At 36.6% G+C, this 20,352-nt stretch overlaps 1 protein-coding gene across 1 annotated transcript in view; it reads left to right on the top strand.

Annotated features, from left to right (window-relative positions):
• Positions 1–4,895: 4,895 nt before the first annotated feature.
• LOC126971200 (methylcrotonoyl-CoA carboxylase subunit alpha, mitochondrial) overlaps positions 4,896–20,352 on the top strand; it is a 28,623-nt gene continuing 13,166 nt past the window's right edge. Inside the window, exons 1-9 of the mRNA XM_050817369.1 lie at positions 4,896–5,097; positions 7,054–7,255; positions 8,454–8,671; positions 9,509–9,656; positions 11,232–11,369; positions 13,415–13,510; positions 14,770–14,953; positions 16,626–16,816; positions 20,200–20,331. Coding sequence (XP_050673326.1) covers positions 5,069–5,097; positions 7,054–7,255; positions 8,454–8,671; positions 9,509–9,656; positions 11,232–11,369; positions 13,415–13,510; positions 14,770–14,953; positions 16,626–16,816; positions 20,200–20,331 — 1,338 coding nt within the window. The 5' untranslated portion in view covers positions 4,896–5,068. The remainder of the gene's footprint in view (positions 5,098–7,053; positions 7,256–8,453; positions 8,672–9,508; positions 9,657–11,231; positions 11,370–13,414; positions 13,511–14,769; positions 14,954–16,625; positions 16,817–20,199; positions 20,332–20,352) is intronic.

Here is a 20,352-nt window from a genome sequence, read left to right as displayed (position 1 = left end):
TACAGTTTGACAGATGCCACTATTTTAAAATTCAGAGCTGAGGCTATCAGCTTTTAGCCACCTTGGCATCAAAACCAAAAGCCACGTGGCTCTGAGAGAGTACTTTTAGCTGTTATTCTTGGCTGTTTCAGTTAGCAGCAGAAATGACAATTAGTTGAGTTGTATATTAATAAGCTTAACTTTTTCTAACCTACGTGAAATGGAATGTACTGAAAAGGAACAGACCAACACAAAACAATAACTTGAAACCATTTTGCTTCATTTTGGTGTCTAGTCTCGTGATCATCTCGTGTGTGAATTAAAATAATGTATTAAAACAAAAAAAAAGTGTATTTAGATTTACATTATTCAAATCCGTAGCATTGGAAAATCAAATGAAGGCGAGAATTCCTCATTCAACAGGTTAGTGTTATGAGCTATTTTTGTGTTATAAAATATTGAATTTTGAATTTACTTTGTAAAACGCTTATGTTTACGGTTTTAATTAAATTACTCATAATTTAACAATTTTTTTTGAAAAATATGCTAAATATTTGGTTTCATAGTGCTGTGCAAACACAATTTTGTTATCGATACGATGGACTTCGTAATAAATAGTAAATATGACTGCTCCAAATCAAATAGATTGTATTACCTAAAAAAAAACACCAATTTATCTGTTCATAAAACTCTGGGACCAATAAAAATTTGCCATGCTCTTCTTAAGGTACAAAATAAGTAAGAAAATCAATTTTGTTTTCTACCGATTATATTGTTATGTGGATGACAAGAAAAACAAGTTCTTTGCAGACATGCTGTGCTGACCATACTCAAAAGTTATCCTATTAATAATGAATGGTATAATCCAAAATATATATGAATAAGCTCTCTTGCTTCCCTATTGAAATTAAACGCCACATATCATTTCTGTCTAAGTTTCCTTTTTTGTACTTTTGAAGTGAAACTTCTTTAGAATCGTTGTGATTTGAAACCGGATAGAACGGAAAAAACTACAGTTAAGAGACACAAATACAAAAATGTGTAGGATGAAGCCGGCAAAGTATGAGACAGAAATATGCATAATATTGAAGTGAAAACTTCTTTATCATCGTTGTAATTTGAAAGTCAATGAAACGAAAAAGCGACAGTAAAAAGAGCAGACACATCAATTCATAATATTTCATAACGTGGGAGATAATGAGATAGGAAGCATAATACAATGTTTTGGTACCAGGCGATCATAGTTAAAGAAGAGATTGTCTTAAGCATGGCGCGAGTATACCTTAATATATTCTGACTCCTAGCGCACGACGTATTACTACATAGACACTAGGAGAACATATTATTATATACATATATTAGTGGTGGTAGGAATGTATTTCATAGCTGTTGAAATCATGTGTCATCCTAGCAACACCTACCAGGAATTCACATACAGTATAGAGGTTCATGCACCATGCAGGTTTCACTTCTGACATGTGTACTTTGTACACACGCAATGTTTTTTTATATTACAGTTCAGTTCACATTTCATCGGAAAGTATCATCAAAATTGGTTCAGTCATTATTGATAACACACCTCGAAAAAAGATACTTAAGAATATTATTCTGTAACAATCAACAATCTCTTCACAGCGTCTCAAAGTTAGTTAACTAAAAAAACGTTTACAACCTTATTAAGCGTTGAATAAACGTTATAATTAATTATAAAACTATTTTATTTGTTATTCAACTGCAGTTTCAGCTCGCGGCGAGCAGTCGGAATGTTCTGTTAGGTTATCAATAATTCTCTATAATCCATACATTCAATTTTAGTATTACAAACAATGATAATATACTTCATGCAAAAATGTATCGGCAGATTTTTTGAATTTCTTATATTGAAGATTTTGAATGATTTTTTGAAGATAGTGAATAAGGTTTCTGGATACAAGAGCTACATTAATTTAACCCAACAGCATGTTTCATTATTTCTTATATTCATATTATTATATTATTTGCTTCCTCGGGGCGTAAAAAGAATAGGGTAGTCCCAGGCCCAAGGGTGTCGTAAGAGGCGACTACGGGCTTATTGAAAGTGGGAGAGTCACGCTACCGTCTCTTGACGTCAGCACTATCGGGCCAGACTCGTCCGGGTTACTTACCACACTCGCACAGAATACCGGCGTAAAGTATCGGCCTAGTGCCGCTATGTTTCGCATAGGTAAGTGTTGAGGACCGGAGGCCATTCCCCCCCCCCCTTCCTCCAACAAAATATGAGAGCGGTATTTAAAGAGAAATTACCCCGAGCATTCGCGCTCGGGCTGCCCGTCGTATTCTGGGGAGGGCACAGTACCACGTATGTCACAGGACAAACAGGGCACCAACACTATGGCACCCCACTCCACGCTTAATGTGGACTTTTGTAATATCAGGGGAATTCACTCCAACTTAAACGCCGTCCACCACCACCTTGAGACGAAAACCGATCTCCTGTGCGCTCTTTTCTCGACTCGACTCTTGACGCCAACAGAAAAACACCGCTGACCATCCCGCGGTTTCAGAGCTCTATGTCTGAAGTACAGTTCAGACAGAAAACTGTTAGGTAAGCTCTGTTTTCGTTGGAAGGCAGGAAGGCGAGTGGGCTGGATGGCATTTCTCCAATCGTGCTTAGAACTTGTGCCCCTGACTTGACGCCGGTGCTAACGCGTTTATTCCGGCACTCTTATTCAAAAGGCGTAGTCCCTGACTCATGGATGTCAGCTCTTGTCCATCCGATCCAAAAAAAGGAGACAGTTCGGATCCGGCAAACTACAGGCCTATTGCCATTACCTCCCTCCCTGCTCTCCAAAATCATGGAGAGCATAATAAGCCGCCAGCTTTTAGTATACCTGGAGGGTCACCAGTTGATCAACGACCGACAGTACGGCTTTCGCCATGGACGGTCGGCAGGTGATCATCTGGTATACCTAACACATAGATGGGCGGCGGCTATTGAAAGCTAGGGGTAGGCCTGGCAGTTAGCCTGAAGTAAGAAAACTTCCATCATTTAGGCTTCCTGAGAGCTTATGTAAGTGACCTCCAGCTTCCTCACTGGGCGCAGCATACAAGTCGTTTTTGACGGTTTTTGCTCGAATCCTATGCCCGTGAACGCTGGAGTGCCCCAAGGCTGTGTGCTATCTCCCACGCTGTTTCTTCTGCATATCAATGATATGTTGGACACCTCCAACATACATTGCTATGCAGACGACAGCACTGGTGATGCCGTATACACGGGCTATGCAGGTTTCTCTCGGGAAAACGTCGACCAGTGCCGGGAGAAACTTGTGATAGAAGTGTGTGAATAGAAGACTATCGAGTCCTCTCTCGAGAAGGTCCCGCAATGGGGTAAATTGAACCTTGTCCAATTTAACCCCCAGAAGACTCAAGTTTGCGCGTCTACCACTAAAAAAATCCCATTTGTCGTATCACCGCTCTTCGATAACACTTCCCTTAAAGCCGCGCCTAGTATCGGAATATTCCGTGGCCATCTGGAGGGCAAAGCCAAATTGGCTTCGAAGAAGCTGGGCGTCATCAATAGAGCACGGTAATACTTCAAGCCGGCCCACATTCTAGCGCTCTACAAAGCGCAGGTCCGGCCACACATGGAGTATTGCTGTCATCTCTGGTCTGGCGCACCCCAGTATCAGCTCGATCCATTGAACCGCGTGCAACGCAGAGCAGCTCGAATTATTGTCGGGGACCCAGTGCTCTGTGAACGGCTGGATCACTTAGCGTTGCGTAGAGACGTCGCTTCATTGCGTATCTTCTACCGCATTTATCACGGGGAGTGTTCCGAAGAGCTGTTTAACCTGATTCCTACCGCCGAATTCCACCTTCGCACGACACGCCACAAGTTAGGATATCATCCCCACCATCTGGATGTGTGGCGGTCCTCCACAGTGCGGTTTTCAAGGAGCCTTCTTCCACGTACTACAAAGCTGTGGAATGAGCTTCCTTGTGCGGTGTTTCCGGGACGATACGACATGGGTACCTTCAAAAAAAGCGTGTACACCTTCCTTAAAGGCCGGCAACGCTCTTTTGATTCCTCTGGTGTTGCAAGACAATGTGGGCGGCGGTGATCACTTAACACCAGGTGACCCGTACGCTCGTTTGTCCTCCTATTCCATAAAAAAATTCACACTTTTTTATTTATCGATATTAAAGTGGCAAGCAATACCTGACTAGAATAAAAAACGGCTACATATTCATTAGAATTGAAGTTGATTGCCGCATGTCGTCTCCTTCTATCGCAATCCTAGGTGTATTATTTGATCAAAGAGTGCAACAACCTAGAAAATAAACAAATAAAATCGCGCTCTCCAGGCTAATTTATATTGCTCCGCAGCTCTGTGATCAAGTTATCATTGCTTTACTAACCCGCGAGGCAATCAGACGTCTGACGTCTGCTATCAAAACTACCTTTGAGTGCCAAACCGGACGTCGTACGTCTGCTTGGCACGCAACGGTAGCAGATATTTTTTCGTTAAATATACACAGTATCTATTGTTTATGTAATCTAACAAAGCGCTAGTTTGTTTTATAACAAAAGCATTGACGTTCGTTTTTATAAACAAGCCGAAACACTTCAAAAGCAATAAATTTTATTGTAACACGAGCCCGTTGAAATTGGCGTCGGTAACGCGCGGCGTCTTAAGACGGGCATGAGCGCCACGCGCTTTGTGGCAGCTTAGCCAGTGACGGGCTACCAATATTTCAATATTTAGGTGGCAGACGTCAACTTGGTTTTCAGTTGTTACTGTACATTGTTTATCATTTGTCAGTAATGTCAATTGTCAAACAATATTAAACATAATATTGTTATTACTAGCTAAAGTAAAGTACAAATGTACTTTGTACTTGTAAGTTTTAGGTTTACTGATAATGATAATGATGTATGAAATACAAGATAATTATTATTCAAATTCTTATTTACAATTCAGAATGTGTTATCAGCACATTCATTATGTATTGAAACGGACTAAGCGCTATTATTCTTCTCTTATAACGATTAAAAGATAGCGAGTTGAAGAATTTTTGTTGCGAAACACGTTTTGTTGTTCTGAAAAACATGTATTTGAATAGATTGGTAAAAAATTGGTAAGTATATTATCTTGTTCCCAATCAATTGTAATTGTTAACTTTGTGTTAAAAGTTACACAAAAATACGTACTCAGTACAGTTAACTATATTTGATAGCATTATAACATATATTTGAAATGTGTTATGAAATATTCTAAAAATGAAATAATACAGACAATAATTATCTTAATGGCTTCACATGAGGTTATGCCCTCTCATTGGACTGATGAAATGGGGCGAAACAAAAGTTAAAATTGTTTTAAAGCCACATAAAAAATTCATATTTTTAGTTATATATTATACATATATTTTTTTTTTAATGAAAATAAGGGATGAGACGAGCAGGATGGTCAGCTGATGGTATTCGATACGCCCTGCCCATTCCAATGCAGTGCCACTCAGGATTCTTGCTGCAAAACCAAAAACCCCAAAAATTCTGAGTGGCACTACAACTGCGGTCATCACCTTGAGACATAAGTCTCATTTGCCCAGTAACTTCGCTAGCTATGGCACCCTTCAGACCGAAACATAGTAATGCTTACACATTACTGCTTCACGGCAGAAATATGCTTCGTTGTTGTACCCAAAATCTAGGCGGCTTCATGACGAAAATTAAAGTCAAACGTCAAACATATCTCCATGCACCACCACTCTGGAAAAGTTAAGCTTTAATGTGATTAAGTGGCAAGAACTTCTTTGCTTCATTTATAAGAAATATTTATAGTGATGATTCAAAACCGCTTAGTTTAAGCCTAATTGAATAAAGTTTATTTGACTTGACTTGACTAAAATTTATTCACCGATATTATGATGTCAATGTTTGGCAGATTTATATCTGCCATATTATTATGGGTTAGGTGTGAGGGGACCAGTTATAGTATAAATATTGTACTATACACTATAAATATTAGGTAGTTTATTGCATTCCAAAATCAATTTAGAATATTATATTTACTTATTGGGTCTATTCTATTCTATTCTTTCTACTATGGCTCCTGTGGAAGGTATACCACAAGTTTGCCAATGTCACGTTAAAGTAGACCACCAAGCTTAGAGAGTTTTTGTATTCTTATTTGATTGGTAGTGATTGGTGCTAAAGATTGAAACAAGTTTTATTTTCTTATTTAATGATATTTACAAATTAACCTTATTTTTGTTGGGTGATGTATATGCTTCTATAATATGATCCCAGAAAATGTACAAAACAAATGTGTTACGAAATTTAAAAGAATTGTTAAAAAACGTTTGTGTGGGAAAGGTTATTATAGCATAAATGATTTTCTTAATGACACCACGGACTGGGAATAAAGCGAACACCCTCAGGCTCTTTAATTATAAATGTTTATTGTACGATATTTCATTGTAATCCATATTTTATATTAAAAAAAAAGCCCGCTGAGTTTCTTGCGCCCATTCTTCTCAGGTCTGAGGCAGTCTCTTTTGAATGGGTGGTAGTTTTTGACGTTCAATAAGTGATTTTAAATACTATTTTGAATAAAAATATTTGAATTTGAATTCTTTTTAATATATTTACACAAAATATTTACAAATAGAGTGAAAATTAGGGAGAGGAGACATTTAAAGGAAGTTGGGCGGGGAACTTCAGGAGGTATAAGTAAGGATGTATAAGGTTGCACAAAGAAGGTTGCATTAAAGGGCAATATTAGAATAAATGATCCACATTTCCCTCATCTAGACCACATTCACAAAGGGAATTGTCCCTAATTGTATTCCAAAATCAATTTAGAATATTATATTTACTTATTGGGTCTACCGACAGACACTTCTATTCAGAATAAAAAAATAAATTAGTTTATTCTGAATGATTGACACATACAGTACCTCAACATCAGTGTTGGTGAATACCAAAGAGTTCATTTGATATTAACTTATCAATGTAACTTACAGGATAATTAACTATATTAAGACTATAAAATAATTACGACTATTTTCATGATATCCATATTGTTACAGGCAAAATCTTCATCTACAAAATGGATTTAGATATAATCACACACAGACTATCAAAGATGTACAAAGGAGAAAAATAGCTAAAGTACTCATTGCAAACCGCGGAGAAATAGCATGTAGAGTCATTAGAACTGCAAAAAAGCTTGGTATAAGAACAGTCTCTGTCTATTCTGATGCTGACAAACATGCAATGCATGTTGAAATGGTAAGATCTAAATTTCTCCATATATAATAATATCAGGAGGAAGATGTCCACTAGTGGACAAAGCTCTCCCCCAAACATCTACACATTGATCTCTCTTGTGTTGCCCTTATCCAATATAAGTTTTTATTGAAAACCTGTATACATAATATGTTACTCAATACATATCACTTTATATGATATACCAGTGAATATAACTTTTTTTTAACTCTTACATCAGTCATCATATTATAATTAGACACATATAGACATATTCCACCTTCGCATGACACGCCACAAATTAGGATATCATCCCCACCATCTGGATGTGTGGCGGTCCTACACAGTGCGGTTTTCAAGGAGCTTTCTTCTATGTACTACAAAGCTGTGGGATGAGCTTCCTTGTGCGGTGTTTCCGGGATGATATGACATGGGTACCTTTAAAAAGCGCGTTCACCTTCCTTAAAGGCCAGCAACACTCTTGTGATTCCTCTGGTGTTGCAAGAGAATGTGGGCGGCGGTGATCACTTAACACCGGTACGCTCGTTTGTCCTCCTATTCCATAAAAAAAAAGACATGTATATGTTTGTGTTAACTGGGGTCATATGTAAGTTTTACAGCTTTAGACTTATTGGTATGTGCCTTCCTCCTGTGAATATATTTTACTTCAATGCATTCTAATGCAGGAATGTTTGGTTAATTATATATTGAAAGAAAGGTTTCAATTGGTCTATGGTGGCGAGATCTTTGCAGAAGATGCGGGCTAAATGGGTACCACAATGCCTTTTCTGTCATGAAGCAGTACTGCAAGCATTATTGTGCTTTGGTTTGAAGGCAGCCGTGGCTAGTGAAATAACTGGGCTAATGAGACCATTGTTGTCACCAGAATTTTGTATTGAAGATTCCTGTCACAGCATTGTAGTGCGCAGGGCATCATGTGGTCTAGCCTTTCTCTGATAAAAATAATTTAGAGGGACATATTGAAATAAAATGTTGGGATATCTTGTGCTTGTTTTTATTTTATAATATACTATAATGTGTCAAGAAGATACTGCTTCGAATATGCGGCAGGGCTTGATCTCGAGCTATAGCCTATAAGTATGAGTGGCAAACACAATAGTTCAACTCTGAACCCAGTTTATAGGACTCATTACGACTTGACAAATAAATAAATAAATTATACTAATTAAATTTTATAATATTTTTATGTTTTTTATTTTAGGCAGATGAAGCTTATCATATTGGGCCTGCAGCTTCAGCACAGAGCTATTTAAATGGGGAAAAGATATTACAAGTTGCCAAAAAATCTCAAAGTCAGGCAATACATCCAGGCTATGGATTTTTATCAGAAAATGTTGAGTTTTGTGAAAGGTGTGCAAATGAGGGTGTAATTTTTATAGGACCACCTACGTCTGCTATTAGGGATATGGGCATAAAAAGGTATAAGCGTTCAGTATTCGATTACATATTTAATAGAATGAAATAAGACCCTATTACAAATTCAATTAACAGTGTTGTATAAATAAATTTGTAACCAAAATTTATGAGTAATGCATTTAGTAATTGATGTTTGAGTATTTTTGTTGCATCACTTTGCATATATTGTAATTTAAATTATTTATAAATTTAATTAATAATAAGAACTTGAATACCATTCTGTTTTGAAAAGAGCAACCTTAGATTGTCTTGCTCGTTCAGAAAAGAAAAGAAATCTGAAAATACTTCCAAACAAGCTGTATGAAAAAATGACATTTTTCAAGTGTTATGCAATTTACTTACGAAATAAAATATTTTTGGTTTGATTTGACTTGATTTATGAACGATGCGGTACTCAAACCGGCGACCTCTAGGGTTCCATCCGAGCGCTCTTTCCAACTGAGCCAACCCTACGAGGTTGGGGTTGAGCAGCTTATCAACTGTAAAGTAAATCCTGTAGATATAGCCACAACCTGAGAGTTGAACAAGATATTCCAAAATTTACGACCCATGCGCTACTCAAACGGTTGGCTCAGTAGGAAAGAGCGTTCGGACGGAACCCAAAAGGTCGCGGGTTTTAGGCACGCATCGTTCATAAATTTTGGTTACAAATTTAATCTGTATGATTATTAATCCCAGAAGTGAGGGTTATCACTTTTAAAAATAACAAAATTAATAGTATTGGTCACATACCAAAATAATAGTGAAAATACAAAAAAGGATTTAGTAAAAAAAATCCGTTTGAATTGCGTTTTTATTTATGTGGTGTTTTTTTTTTAATTTAATGTAATTTTATCTTAGTACTTCAAAGGCGATCATGTCAAACGCAGGAGTGCCTATAGTGAAAGGCTATCATGGGGAAGACCAAAGTATTGAAAAATTGAAGGCAGAAGCACTAAGAATAGGTTTTCCTATAATGATTAAGGCTGTGAGAGGAGGTGGGGGTAAGGTGAGTCAATGTTTTCATGTTTGTGATACGTAATTTATCATTATTCCTGACTTTATATTGACTTCAGATTCAATTATTATAAACACCTGAGAAATAATGAAAAATAATAATGATAATATTAAACACTTAAACGATTATTCGAGATAATACTACTCCTCTAATATCATTAGATTATCATCAGAGATAAAACCAAAATTGCCACAGAAATAGCAATTCCTACTTATTTTCAAATAAGAAATGTCAATATTTTTAGCACGACTTTTTTCTGCATCAAGTGTAATCTATATACATATATAAAAATGAATTGCTGTTCGTTAGTCTCGCTAAAACTCGGGAACGGCTGGACTGATTTGGCTAATAATTTTGGTCTTGAATTATTCGTCGAAGTCCAGAGAAGGTTTAAAAGGTGAATAAATATGAAAATACTCGGAATTAAAAAGAAACACAACAATATTGTTTTTCTTTTGAAATGTGGGGGTCGTTCAGAAATCAAATTGAAAGAATAGTTTATAGTGAATAACTAATTATAACTTTCTCAGGAGGTAAAAAATAAACTTAATGTTAGCTAATTATAGTTTTAGATTTACTACAATTGTTAATTATCTATCACATTATTATTACATGTATGTATGTAGATTGATAAATCTTAAGTTTTGTCACAAATTAAAATCATTATTCTATTTATTATATTATACAGAACAACGTCTGTCGGGTCAGCTAGTGCTGTAATAAATACTTGCTTTAATATGGACTTGTCTTAATAATATTATGTGACTAGTATCTATTATTGAAGTGAAACTTCTTTAGCGACGTAGGAGAGAAATTTTATAGCAAATTGTCACAATTTTCGGTGACGCGCCATGTTGTTTTTGTAAGCCATACAACAGACATCTCTGTCATTTAAAGTTTATTAAATACTTAGTCTATGCCAATTGAATTTTTGAAGTGAAACTTCTATATCGACGCAGAATTAAAAAAAAGAAAAGAAATCGTAACACTTTTCTGTGACGTTGATGATTATGATGTTTATAATCACTACATATTATAAACCAGTCTGTCTGTTCGCGATAAACTCAAAAACTACTACACCGATTTTCATGCTGTATTTACTAATGGATAGAATGGTTCTCGAGGAAAGTTTAAGTATATAATCTGTTAAGCTTTTGTATACATTATTTTTATGGAATAGGAGGACAAACGAGCCTACTGGTCTCCTGGTGTTAAGTGATCACCGCCGCCCATATTCTCTTGCAACAACCAGAGGAATCACAAGAGCGTTGCCGGCCTTTAAGGAAGGTGTACGCGCTTTTTTTGAAGGCACCCATGTCGTATCGTCCCGGAAACACCGCACAAGGAAGCTCATTCCACAGCTTAGTAGTAAGAGGAAGAAAGCTCCTTGAAAACCGCACTGTGGAGGAGCGCCACACATCCAGATGGTGGGGATGATATCCTAACATTGGCTAAAATGGAACGATATTTATTGAGCTCTGACGCGCACTAATTACGCGATCTGTTTGAAAAATCCTTTATTGTATAGAACACGCACTTGCCTTATAACACCAATGCTTGTTTCAGGGTATGAGAATTGCTATGACAGAGTCTGAGTTTCTGCCTCAACTTGAGTCGGCAAAAAGAGAATCTCTCAAATCATTTGGTGACGACAACATGCTGCTGGAACAATACATCACGGACCCAAGGCATGTTGAAGTACAGGTAAAATAAAAAACATTATTATATACACAATTCAAATTCAAATTTTTTTTTATTCTTATTGAAAGTCAAAAAACTACCACCCATTCCAAAATGAATGCCTTAGGCCTGAGAAGAATGGGCGCAACAAACTCAGCGAGCTTTTTTTTTCATCGAATAAATATGTTTACAAAGTAATATTGTACAATTAAACTTATTATTTAATAGCCTGAGGGCGGTCACTCCATTCCCAATCTGTGGTATCATTAAGATTGTCATTTATGTTATAGTAACCTTTACCACACAAACGTTTTTTAACAATTCTTTTGAATCACGTTATACTTTTGTTTTGAACATTTTCTGGGATCTTGTTGTAAAAGCATATACATTGCCGCACAAAAGACTTACTAACTCGATTTAGCCGAGTAGTAGGCATTATCAGTTTATGTCTGTTCCTGGTGTTAACATTATGGTTATGACAGTTTCTGGCAAATTCACTTATGTGCCTTATTATGCATTATTTACGGTAGTATATGAATTTTCAATTCTATCAAGGAATTGGAGTTGCATTGTATTATTATTAAACTGTCAGGTTTAAATGTATTTATATAAAGGCCAAAGGGTGCCCATTACTAATAACATTCGCATATACAATTCCGATTGAATCTGTTAAGTGCTTGAAGTTAAATTGTTCTCAAAGCACGAGTTTTCCTTTATGTTAGAGTAGGACGAACGACCACACATATACACAGAACACAGAAATATATATATATATATATATATATATATATATATATAGTTTTGTGCAATTCTGCAAATGTTCATTTCATCATTCAATTCTAGTAGGCTTCATAAGATACATAATAGCTTTAAGGGTAAATGTATACACTTCTATAATAAAGTCCCAGCCACTGTTCAGACATTATCTATAAATAAATTTAAATATTTTATAAAAAAAAGGTTCTGTCCTAAATCCTATTACTCCACTGCTGAATATCTAAATGATCGGACAGCCTGGGACTAGATTGTGATTATTTTATAGCGATAGAAATGACTGTACAATATTGTATATTTTTATTGAAAAGAGCGCAAAAAAGAATGCTGGGAGAGTTTCTTGCGCCGCTTCTTCTCTCTCAGAGCGCCATTTGTTTCCGAAGCGGTAGTAGTATCTAGTTGTTATTAGAAATGACATCAAAAATAATTCTAAAGGAATCAATTTTGAGAAAATAATTGCCTTTTATGCCTTTTTTTATACGCGCTCCGTATATCAGTCCGTTTATAACAACCGTTTAATAAATAACTACAAACTTTAATTACTTAATAAATTTATTATTATTATTATTATATTATTAAACTGCCGCTTGAGAGTGCAAGAACGATAGCCAAACTTAAAACGTATGTACCTAATGGAGGTATATCGTGGCGGTGATGATAGTCGAGGTTGATATTCATTTAATTGTATACGTTTATTCTATTGAATATATCATTAATCTCAATATTTAAAAAAAAAAACTACATTTAAAAAAAACCGACTTCAAAAACTGAAAAGTATCAAATAACTAAAAATTTAATTTAATACACCTTTACCTTTAATATTAATAAAATGCTATTATTTATATGTGCTAGCTATTGATAGGTTTTAAGTCGGTGCGGTCGGTGCTTTTTTTACTTTTTAGTGTCAGTTAATAATTATACTATAATATTAATAACATTCAGGTTGATTATATATAATCCTAAAATAGCCGTACACTAAATACAATTATATCATCGAGGTAAACAAAAATTTTCATAAAAAATGATCATAAAATGAAAACTACTGGGCCAAACTATGTAAAATTTTTATGGGACCAAATGGCATGTATTCTGCATCGAACTAAAGAAAAATTACATAAATCGGATCATAAATCTCAGAGAAATCGGTGTACATACATAAAAAAAAATATAGATCGAATTGATAACCTCCGCCTTTTTGAAGTCGGTCAAAAACAAAACTAGGTAATTTTTTGAATCTTTTCTTCACGTATCTTTCTTCAAACCATTAATTATTCTTTGATGCCATTGTACCCTAGGTATTCGCTGACATGTATGGTAACGCCGTCCACTTGTTTGAACGTGATTGCTCCGTGCAGCGACGTCATCAGAAGATTATTGAAGAAGCGCCAGCGGTGAGTTTAATATTAATGAGTGCTCATATAGAAAGCTAAGCTAGTGAAATTACTGGGCAAATGAGACTTAACATCTTATGTCTCAAGGTGAAGGTTTCCTAGAATCCAGAGCGCCACTGCATTGTAATAGGCAGGGCGTATCAATTACCATCAGCTGAACGTCCTGCTCTTTTCCTCCCTTATTGTCATAAAAAAGTTGCTTCTTAAGCCGTTTACCGGGTGCCTCCTATAAAAATCTGTTTATTGTGATAATTTTGAATGTATTTGGGATAGTTGTATAATGTTTTGTGGAAAAAGAGATTCTATTGATGGTAAGTGATGACAACACACTCTCTCTCTTGTCACAGAACCAAAAGAGTCACAGAAGTTTCGTTACACGCTATGTTTAAAGGTATCTATTTCGTATTAATCTGGAAACTTTGTACAAGGATCTATATTCCACAGTTTAGTTGTACGCTGACGAAAGTTCCTTAAAATATTTACATTGACCGTATAACCCAGTAGACTCTTAATATCGATGTAGACATATTTGCCATACAAACAGTTCAGTCAACCAAGTGAGGTCAGCGGGCGTGGGTTCTGAATGCTCATTGGCCAGTTAGTGATCACAGCATTAGTACAAAATATCTAGAACATTATGTAAGATGTGTGTTCCTAATGTGGTATCTAAAAGCTTTCGGTCTTTATTAGACGTCTCGTGTTATGTTAAACTAATTTTAACACGGACGTGCATCCGTTTTTTTAGTACAAAACTTAATGAGTTCAATAGAACTTTGGTTATAGAATAACTGAACCTAAACTAAATGAACTTTAACACTAGTGCTATATATATACTAACGAGGTAGGCACTGCCTAATTCCCTATATGGTATACACGCCCCTGATTTGTAAGATTGCATATCCAGTGCCCTGGATTCACCGTTTTTATCATTTGTTTTTTTTTTATGGAATAGCAGGACAAACGAGCGTACGGGTCACCTGGTGTTAAGTGATCACCGCCGCCCACAATCTCTTGCAGAGAGAATCACAGGAGCGTTGCCGGCCTGTAAGGAAGGTGTATGCGCCTTTTTGAGGGTACCCATGTCGTATCGTCGCGGAAACACCGCATAAGGAAGCTTATTCCACAGCTTTGTAGTACGTGGAAGAAAGCTCCTTGAAAACCGCACTGTGGAGGACCGCCACACATCCAGATGTTACGTACTTTGTAAAAAAACACAACATGCGATTTCTTTATCTTTTTTTTTTTTCACTAAATTATAGCCAGGCTTATCAGAAGAGACACGCCGTGCGTTAGGAGAGGCTGCAGTAAGAGCAGCTAAGGCCGTCGGCTATGTCGGCGCTGGAACGGTCGAGTTTATACTGCACAGACAGACCCATGAGTTCCATTTCATGGAAATGAACACACGGTTGCAAGTTGAACATCCTATCACCGAAATGATTACAGGTATCCCACCTGAATTTTTAATTCATTCCAGTAAAATCAACAGTAGACCTTATTAAAAACAGTATATTAGGAATCAATATCCAGACGACCGAGCCTTGCTCGTATTTTTAAGAATGTACAGAAAAAAATAGGACATCTGGATTCGAACCGGGGTCTTCTGCTTTCCGGATCACCCAATGTCCCTATATAATCTTTATTATAGTCTTTTATTTAGTGGCGAAATTTACCTTTGTATTCTAATGTTATTGTAACTGTGTGTTATTAAAACACGGATAAAACTACATTTTTTTAAATTGAAACCTAGCTATATCTATTTATCGTCCCCTAAATCCCCTGTATACAAAATTATATGGAAATCGTTGGGGCCGTTTCCGAGATTCAGATTATATATATATACAAGATTTGCTCGTTTAAGATAGAACAAATTTCTTTTTGATGTTAGTCTTTCTCTTTCATTGAACGAAGTGACAATTTCGCCCATGTAGTAAATCTATAAATTATACTAACTGACCCAGCAAACGTTGTATTGCCGATATTAAAATCGCGATACAAAAGTAACTGTTGATCGTTGATGGGTGAAAATTTGAAGTTGTATGTATTTTTAATGCTGACTCATAATCAAACAAATTTAAAAAAAATGTCAAAAAATTTAAAAAAATGTTTCGTGTGGACCACCCTTAACATTTAGGGGGATGAAAAATAGATGTTGCCCGATTCTCAGACCTACCCAATATGCACTCAAAATTTCATGAGAATCGGTCAAGCCGTTTCGGAGGAGTTCGGTCCCGCACACCGTGACACGAGATTTTTATATATTAGATATAAGAGATTTCCACCTATGTATTGACTCATCACGATATCTCTGGAACCATAAGGCGTAGAACCATTAGCTAGTATAGTATATAAATCTTATTTCATTGCAATGTTAATTCTTTTCATTCTGTCACTAACATTGTTTTTCTTTTTTCATTTTATTCCTCTGTTACACGAGGGAGTAGCACGTGGTCTTGAATACATCCTTCGTTTGCGCTTTTTATAAAAATCAATCGTGCTTTCAAGGTTCTTGTTTTAAAATACTATCTGACTTGACAAATTTTATCATATATCCCTCGTTCAATGGGTTAGTAAGGTTTTTAACATTCAAAATTCACGCTGTACCGTTTAGCATTTTGACGTTTATTAATTCTTAATCTCGAATTAATTCTTCTAAATTATAATTTAAATCCACGTTGGAAGTTTCAAGTTTTTATTGTTTTATAGTTACAATGGCTCAGTGAAATGTGTTTTGCAATTTTCGCTAGTCGTTGTGCAGTCTGAAGATGGCCGCGGACACGTCGTGGCTCACTCGTTCGCTTTAGTCACACCTCCATGATATAGATGGCGCCAACACCCTTGTATATTTTGTGAGACATTATATAATAACCCATAGCAGCTAAGGAGTGTTTTTTCTCATACTGACTTAGGTCAATAGAAGAAGACAGATTGAGAATTAGCAATGCTTTAAGTTAGCAGACTATTATGAATAAGGGGGCATAGGTATATTCCATCGTTAAGTATCTCAGTGACATGTGTTACGATCCAGATCATACCGACACCGGTGTGGGCAGATTATGCCATTTAGCACCTCTAGTTCTGCCACATACTTCCAATTTATAAAAATATCTCTCTCCAGGCACTGACTTAGTAGAATGGCAGATAAGGGCAGCCGCGGGTGAGCCTTTGTCAGTGACCCAAGATGACATAATCCGACGCGGCCACGCTGTAGAGTGCAGGATATACGCCGAGGAGCCACGCGCTGGTTTCATGCCACGGGCCGGGACTCTTCATCGTCTCACTCAACCCCTACCAGAGCAGAATGTTAGGGTGAGTGATAACGTGACAGCTTAGTTATTTTATTTATTTCAATCGGTTTAGGTTCAACAGTTTTCCAATACACGGGGTTCACACATCAGTTGCAGTTACTGCAAAATGAAAGATCCGGTGCAGTCGCATAGCTCATTCAATACACGGGAAGCGATGTCAAGCGACATAAGCATTCGGTCATTTGCCGGATCTTGGAACCAACTGTTGCTCGTCTTTGTAGTATTGAGTTTAACCACTTTTTTTTACCACGTCGCTGATGGCGATAAAATCAGTATACTAAAAAATTAAAAACGTTTTGTTGCAAATTTTATAGGCTTAATTCTTAGAAACTAAAGTTATACATTAGTAACATTTTAAACTTAAAAAAGATAAAACAATGAAAATAGGCATTTTTAGTTTAGTGTAAAAAATTCAACAAAAATGTAACATGTTATTTAATTTTTAATAACTGGTATTGCCTCCTCGAGCTCTGATTACAGCTTCGAGCCGATTTGGCATACTGAACACTAGGTTTCGGAGCCGATGTTGGGGAATATTCTTCCATTCTTCTACCAGGGCCTGCTTTAGTGCCCTGAGGGTAGTAGGTAGTGGTCATCGATTTCTGACTAGCCTCCCAAGCTCATCCCAGGCGTGTTCAATCGGGTTGAGATCAGGACTTCTTGATGGCAAAGCCATCACGACCTCCTGTATATACTCTTGTACGATATAAGCCGTGTGTGGCCGGGCATTATCATGCATCAGCATCGATCCATCAACCATATTTGCTAAATACGGCCCTGCATACTCATTGAGAATCTCTTGAGCATATCTTTGCCCAGTGAGGGTGCCATTTTGTATGGCTACTAGCTCTGTGCGACCTTCTGAAGATATGCCAGCCCATACATGTACACTGCCTTCACCATATTGGACTCTTTCTGAGATGCAGGCTTGAAGGTATCGCTCACCAGGTCGCCTGTAAACACTTCGCCTTCCATCAAAAGTGTAAAGGGAGAATCGAGACTCATCTGCAAACAAAATTCTTGACCATTCTTCTTCATCCCACTGCATGTGTTCACGGGAGTATCGCAGTCTCGCTACTCGATGCTGTCTCTCGAGTTTTGGGCCACTCGCTGGTCTTCGGGGTTTCAAATTTGCTTCAGCAAGTCTTCTTCTCACTGTACTGGCACTAATGTAGTCCCTCCGGGTCTGAAGTAGCTGTTGCTGGACTTCAACTGCATTTTTGTGGAAATAATGGACAGTGGAAATAATATAACGAACTTCTCGGGAACTGGTACACCTGGGTCTGCCATTACAAGGTCTCCTCAGATGGTGTCCAGTCTCTTCGTACCTTCGGTTTACCTTCTGGACCCTTCGTACCGTCACACCCACCATTCTTGCAGTACGACGCATACTGATGCCTAGTTCCAGAAAAGCCATGCACATTCTTCAACTGAAAGAGGCATGATAAATAAATGTTATGTGCTTTTTAGCATCAATCTTGAAAAAAATTTAAAACAGAAAGAAAAATGTGATTGGTAAAATTGTAATTCGGAAACGTCCACTTTGAAAAAGGAATGGTTTTGTTTTTGAAGTTTTTTTTCAGGCAATTCTTAAAAGAAGGTTACCGACTATAAAGTTTTTATGTACAAAATTAAATTCTCTTTGGAGTCCTTTTAATTTCGAAAGTATATCTTGTGAACTTAGAACGTTATCCCAATTTTAAAAGTGTGATACTTACTTTTGAAGGCCAGTGTATAGCAAGACTTCATGTCCATTGCTTCCACATGAGGGATAGTCTCTCATGTGGAAGGCGTATTCTTGCAAAAAACCGGATGGTGTGTTCACACGGGATCACGACCGCCGGATACGGCAATGCAAGAAGTGCTGTGTGACCAGGGGGCCTACTCCTAAAATCGAAATTCGATATATCGTTGCATTAGTCGTGTCGAATCGTACTCTTAGTTGGTTTATCGTATTCAATGTCGAAACGATGATTGAACAAACGAAACATTTTTCGATATTATTGGTCCTAACCCTACTCTTAGTTGAAAATGTCAGAGACGAATATTCGAATTAGACAAACAATCAAACGTCATTTTTACGATAATCTCATCGACACCTTATAAGCTGTCGTTGCTTTTATCGTTTCAAGTTGTATAGATATATTTGCCATACAATATACATGCTTAGTAAATAAAATTAATATAATTATATGTGATTTAGAATAGATGTTGAATAGTCAACAGGATTTATTTACTACCAAGTAATTTAAGTCATTTTGTTGATCGTTTATGCGTAGAAAGTTATACAAATGGCCGCCTGAGAAATAGGAAGTCGACGAGAAGGGTTGAGTTATATTTTTTTTAATTTTATTTTCCGCAAGTTTTGTACTATTTATTCAATTTTAAATGGTCATATTATATTCATTACATAATTTTTGAATATTTACGTATTTACTTTGTTTTGACTTTTGACACTTAGCAGTGACATATCACGGATATACATAGTTTGCGCATAATTCATTCACTCTAACATCGTAAAAAAATCTAAATATGTTTCTATGGTTACGATGTTGTTACGATAAACGATATGGAATACGAACATTTGTTAGAGTAGGCAGGTGCGATATATTCGGGTTATTATCATATCGTTCCGAATATATTGCGAGTAGACCGCCAGAACCGATGGAAATAAGTTTCGGCAAAATCTGACTGTGTGATCGTAACGTAATTCGGATCAACAAAATGTGTGTTTCGGGACGCCCGAAAGAAGCGATAACTTAAACTAAGCTAAATTGAACTATTTAACATTGAATTTGTTTAACTTGTGAAAATCTTAGGTTATTACTTAAATTCTATGTATATTAATATGATAATATAAGGAAAGGTTACTTATTAATTGAATCTTTTATTGATTTTAAAGTTTATTTTATTCATAGTTCAAATTCATGAATATGTGTATGTACATTATTAAATCCTATAAGAGTAACAATTGGTAAAAGTGAGAGGGGAGGAGCCTGCCTACCGCTGCCGTATACGTGAGAGAATAGAAAGCCATACAGACTGGCGTCGTAACGCGTTACCTTACGAAGCGGTTTACTCTACCATAAGAAATTATCACTTCAATAAAACCAATTTTAATCTATATTTTATACGCAAATAAAATTTGAAAACAAAACTCAAACCTGAGAGTTGAAGAAAGGATAGATGATTTTATGACGATACGTCACTCGAACGGTTAGCTCAGTTGGCAGAGCACTACCACGGAACGCTAGAGGTCGTGGGTTCGAGTCCCGCATCGTTCATAAAATTTTGTTGTCAAATTTTATTTGTGTATTAATCCTAGAAGTGAGGGTTATCACTTTAAAAAACATAACGAAATGTCTATATTTTTTATGTATGCAGGTCGAAACTGGCGTTCGGGAAGGTCAAGATGTATCCGTGCACTACGATCCCATGATTGCAAAGCTTGTGGTATGGGGCAGCGACCGCACTGAGGCGTTGGCTAAAACACGAATGAAGCTATCTGAATATCAAGTATGTACATATTATTCGCTA

Source organism: Leptidea sinapis, chromosome 23 (assembly GCF_905404315.1).
Source record: "Leptidea sinapis chromosome 23, ilLepSina1.1, whole genome shotgun sequence".
Classification (NCBI taxonomy): domain Eukaryota; kingdom Metazoa; phylum Arthropoda; class Insecta; order Lepidoptera; family Pieridae; genus Leptidea; species Leptidea sinapis.
The sequence above is the reverse complement of the archived record's forward strand: the minus strand, read 5'-3'. Positions and strand labels throughout refer to the sequence as shown.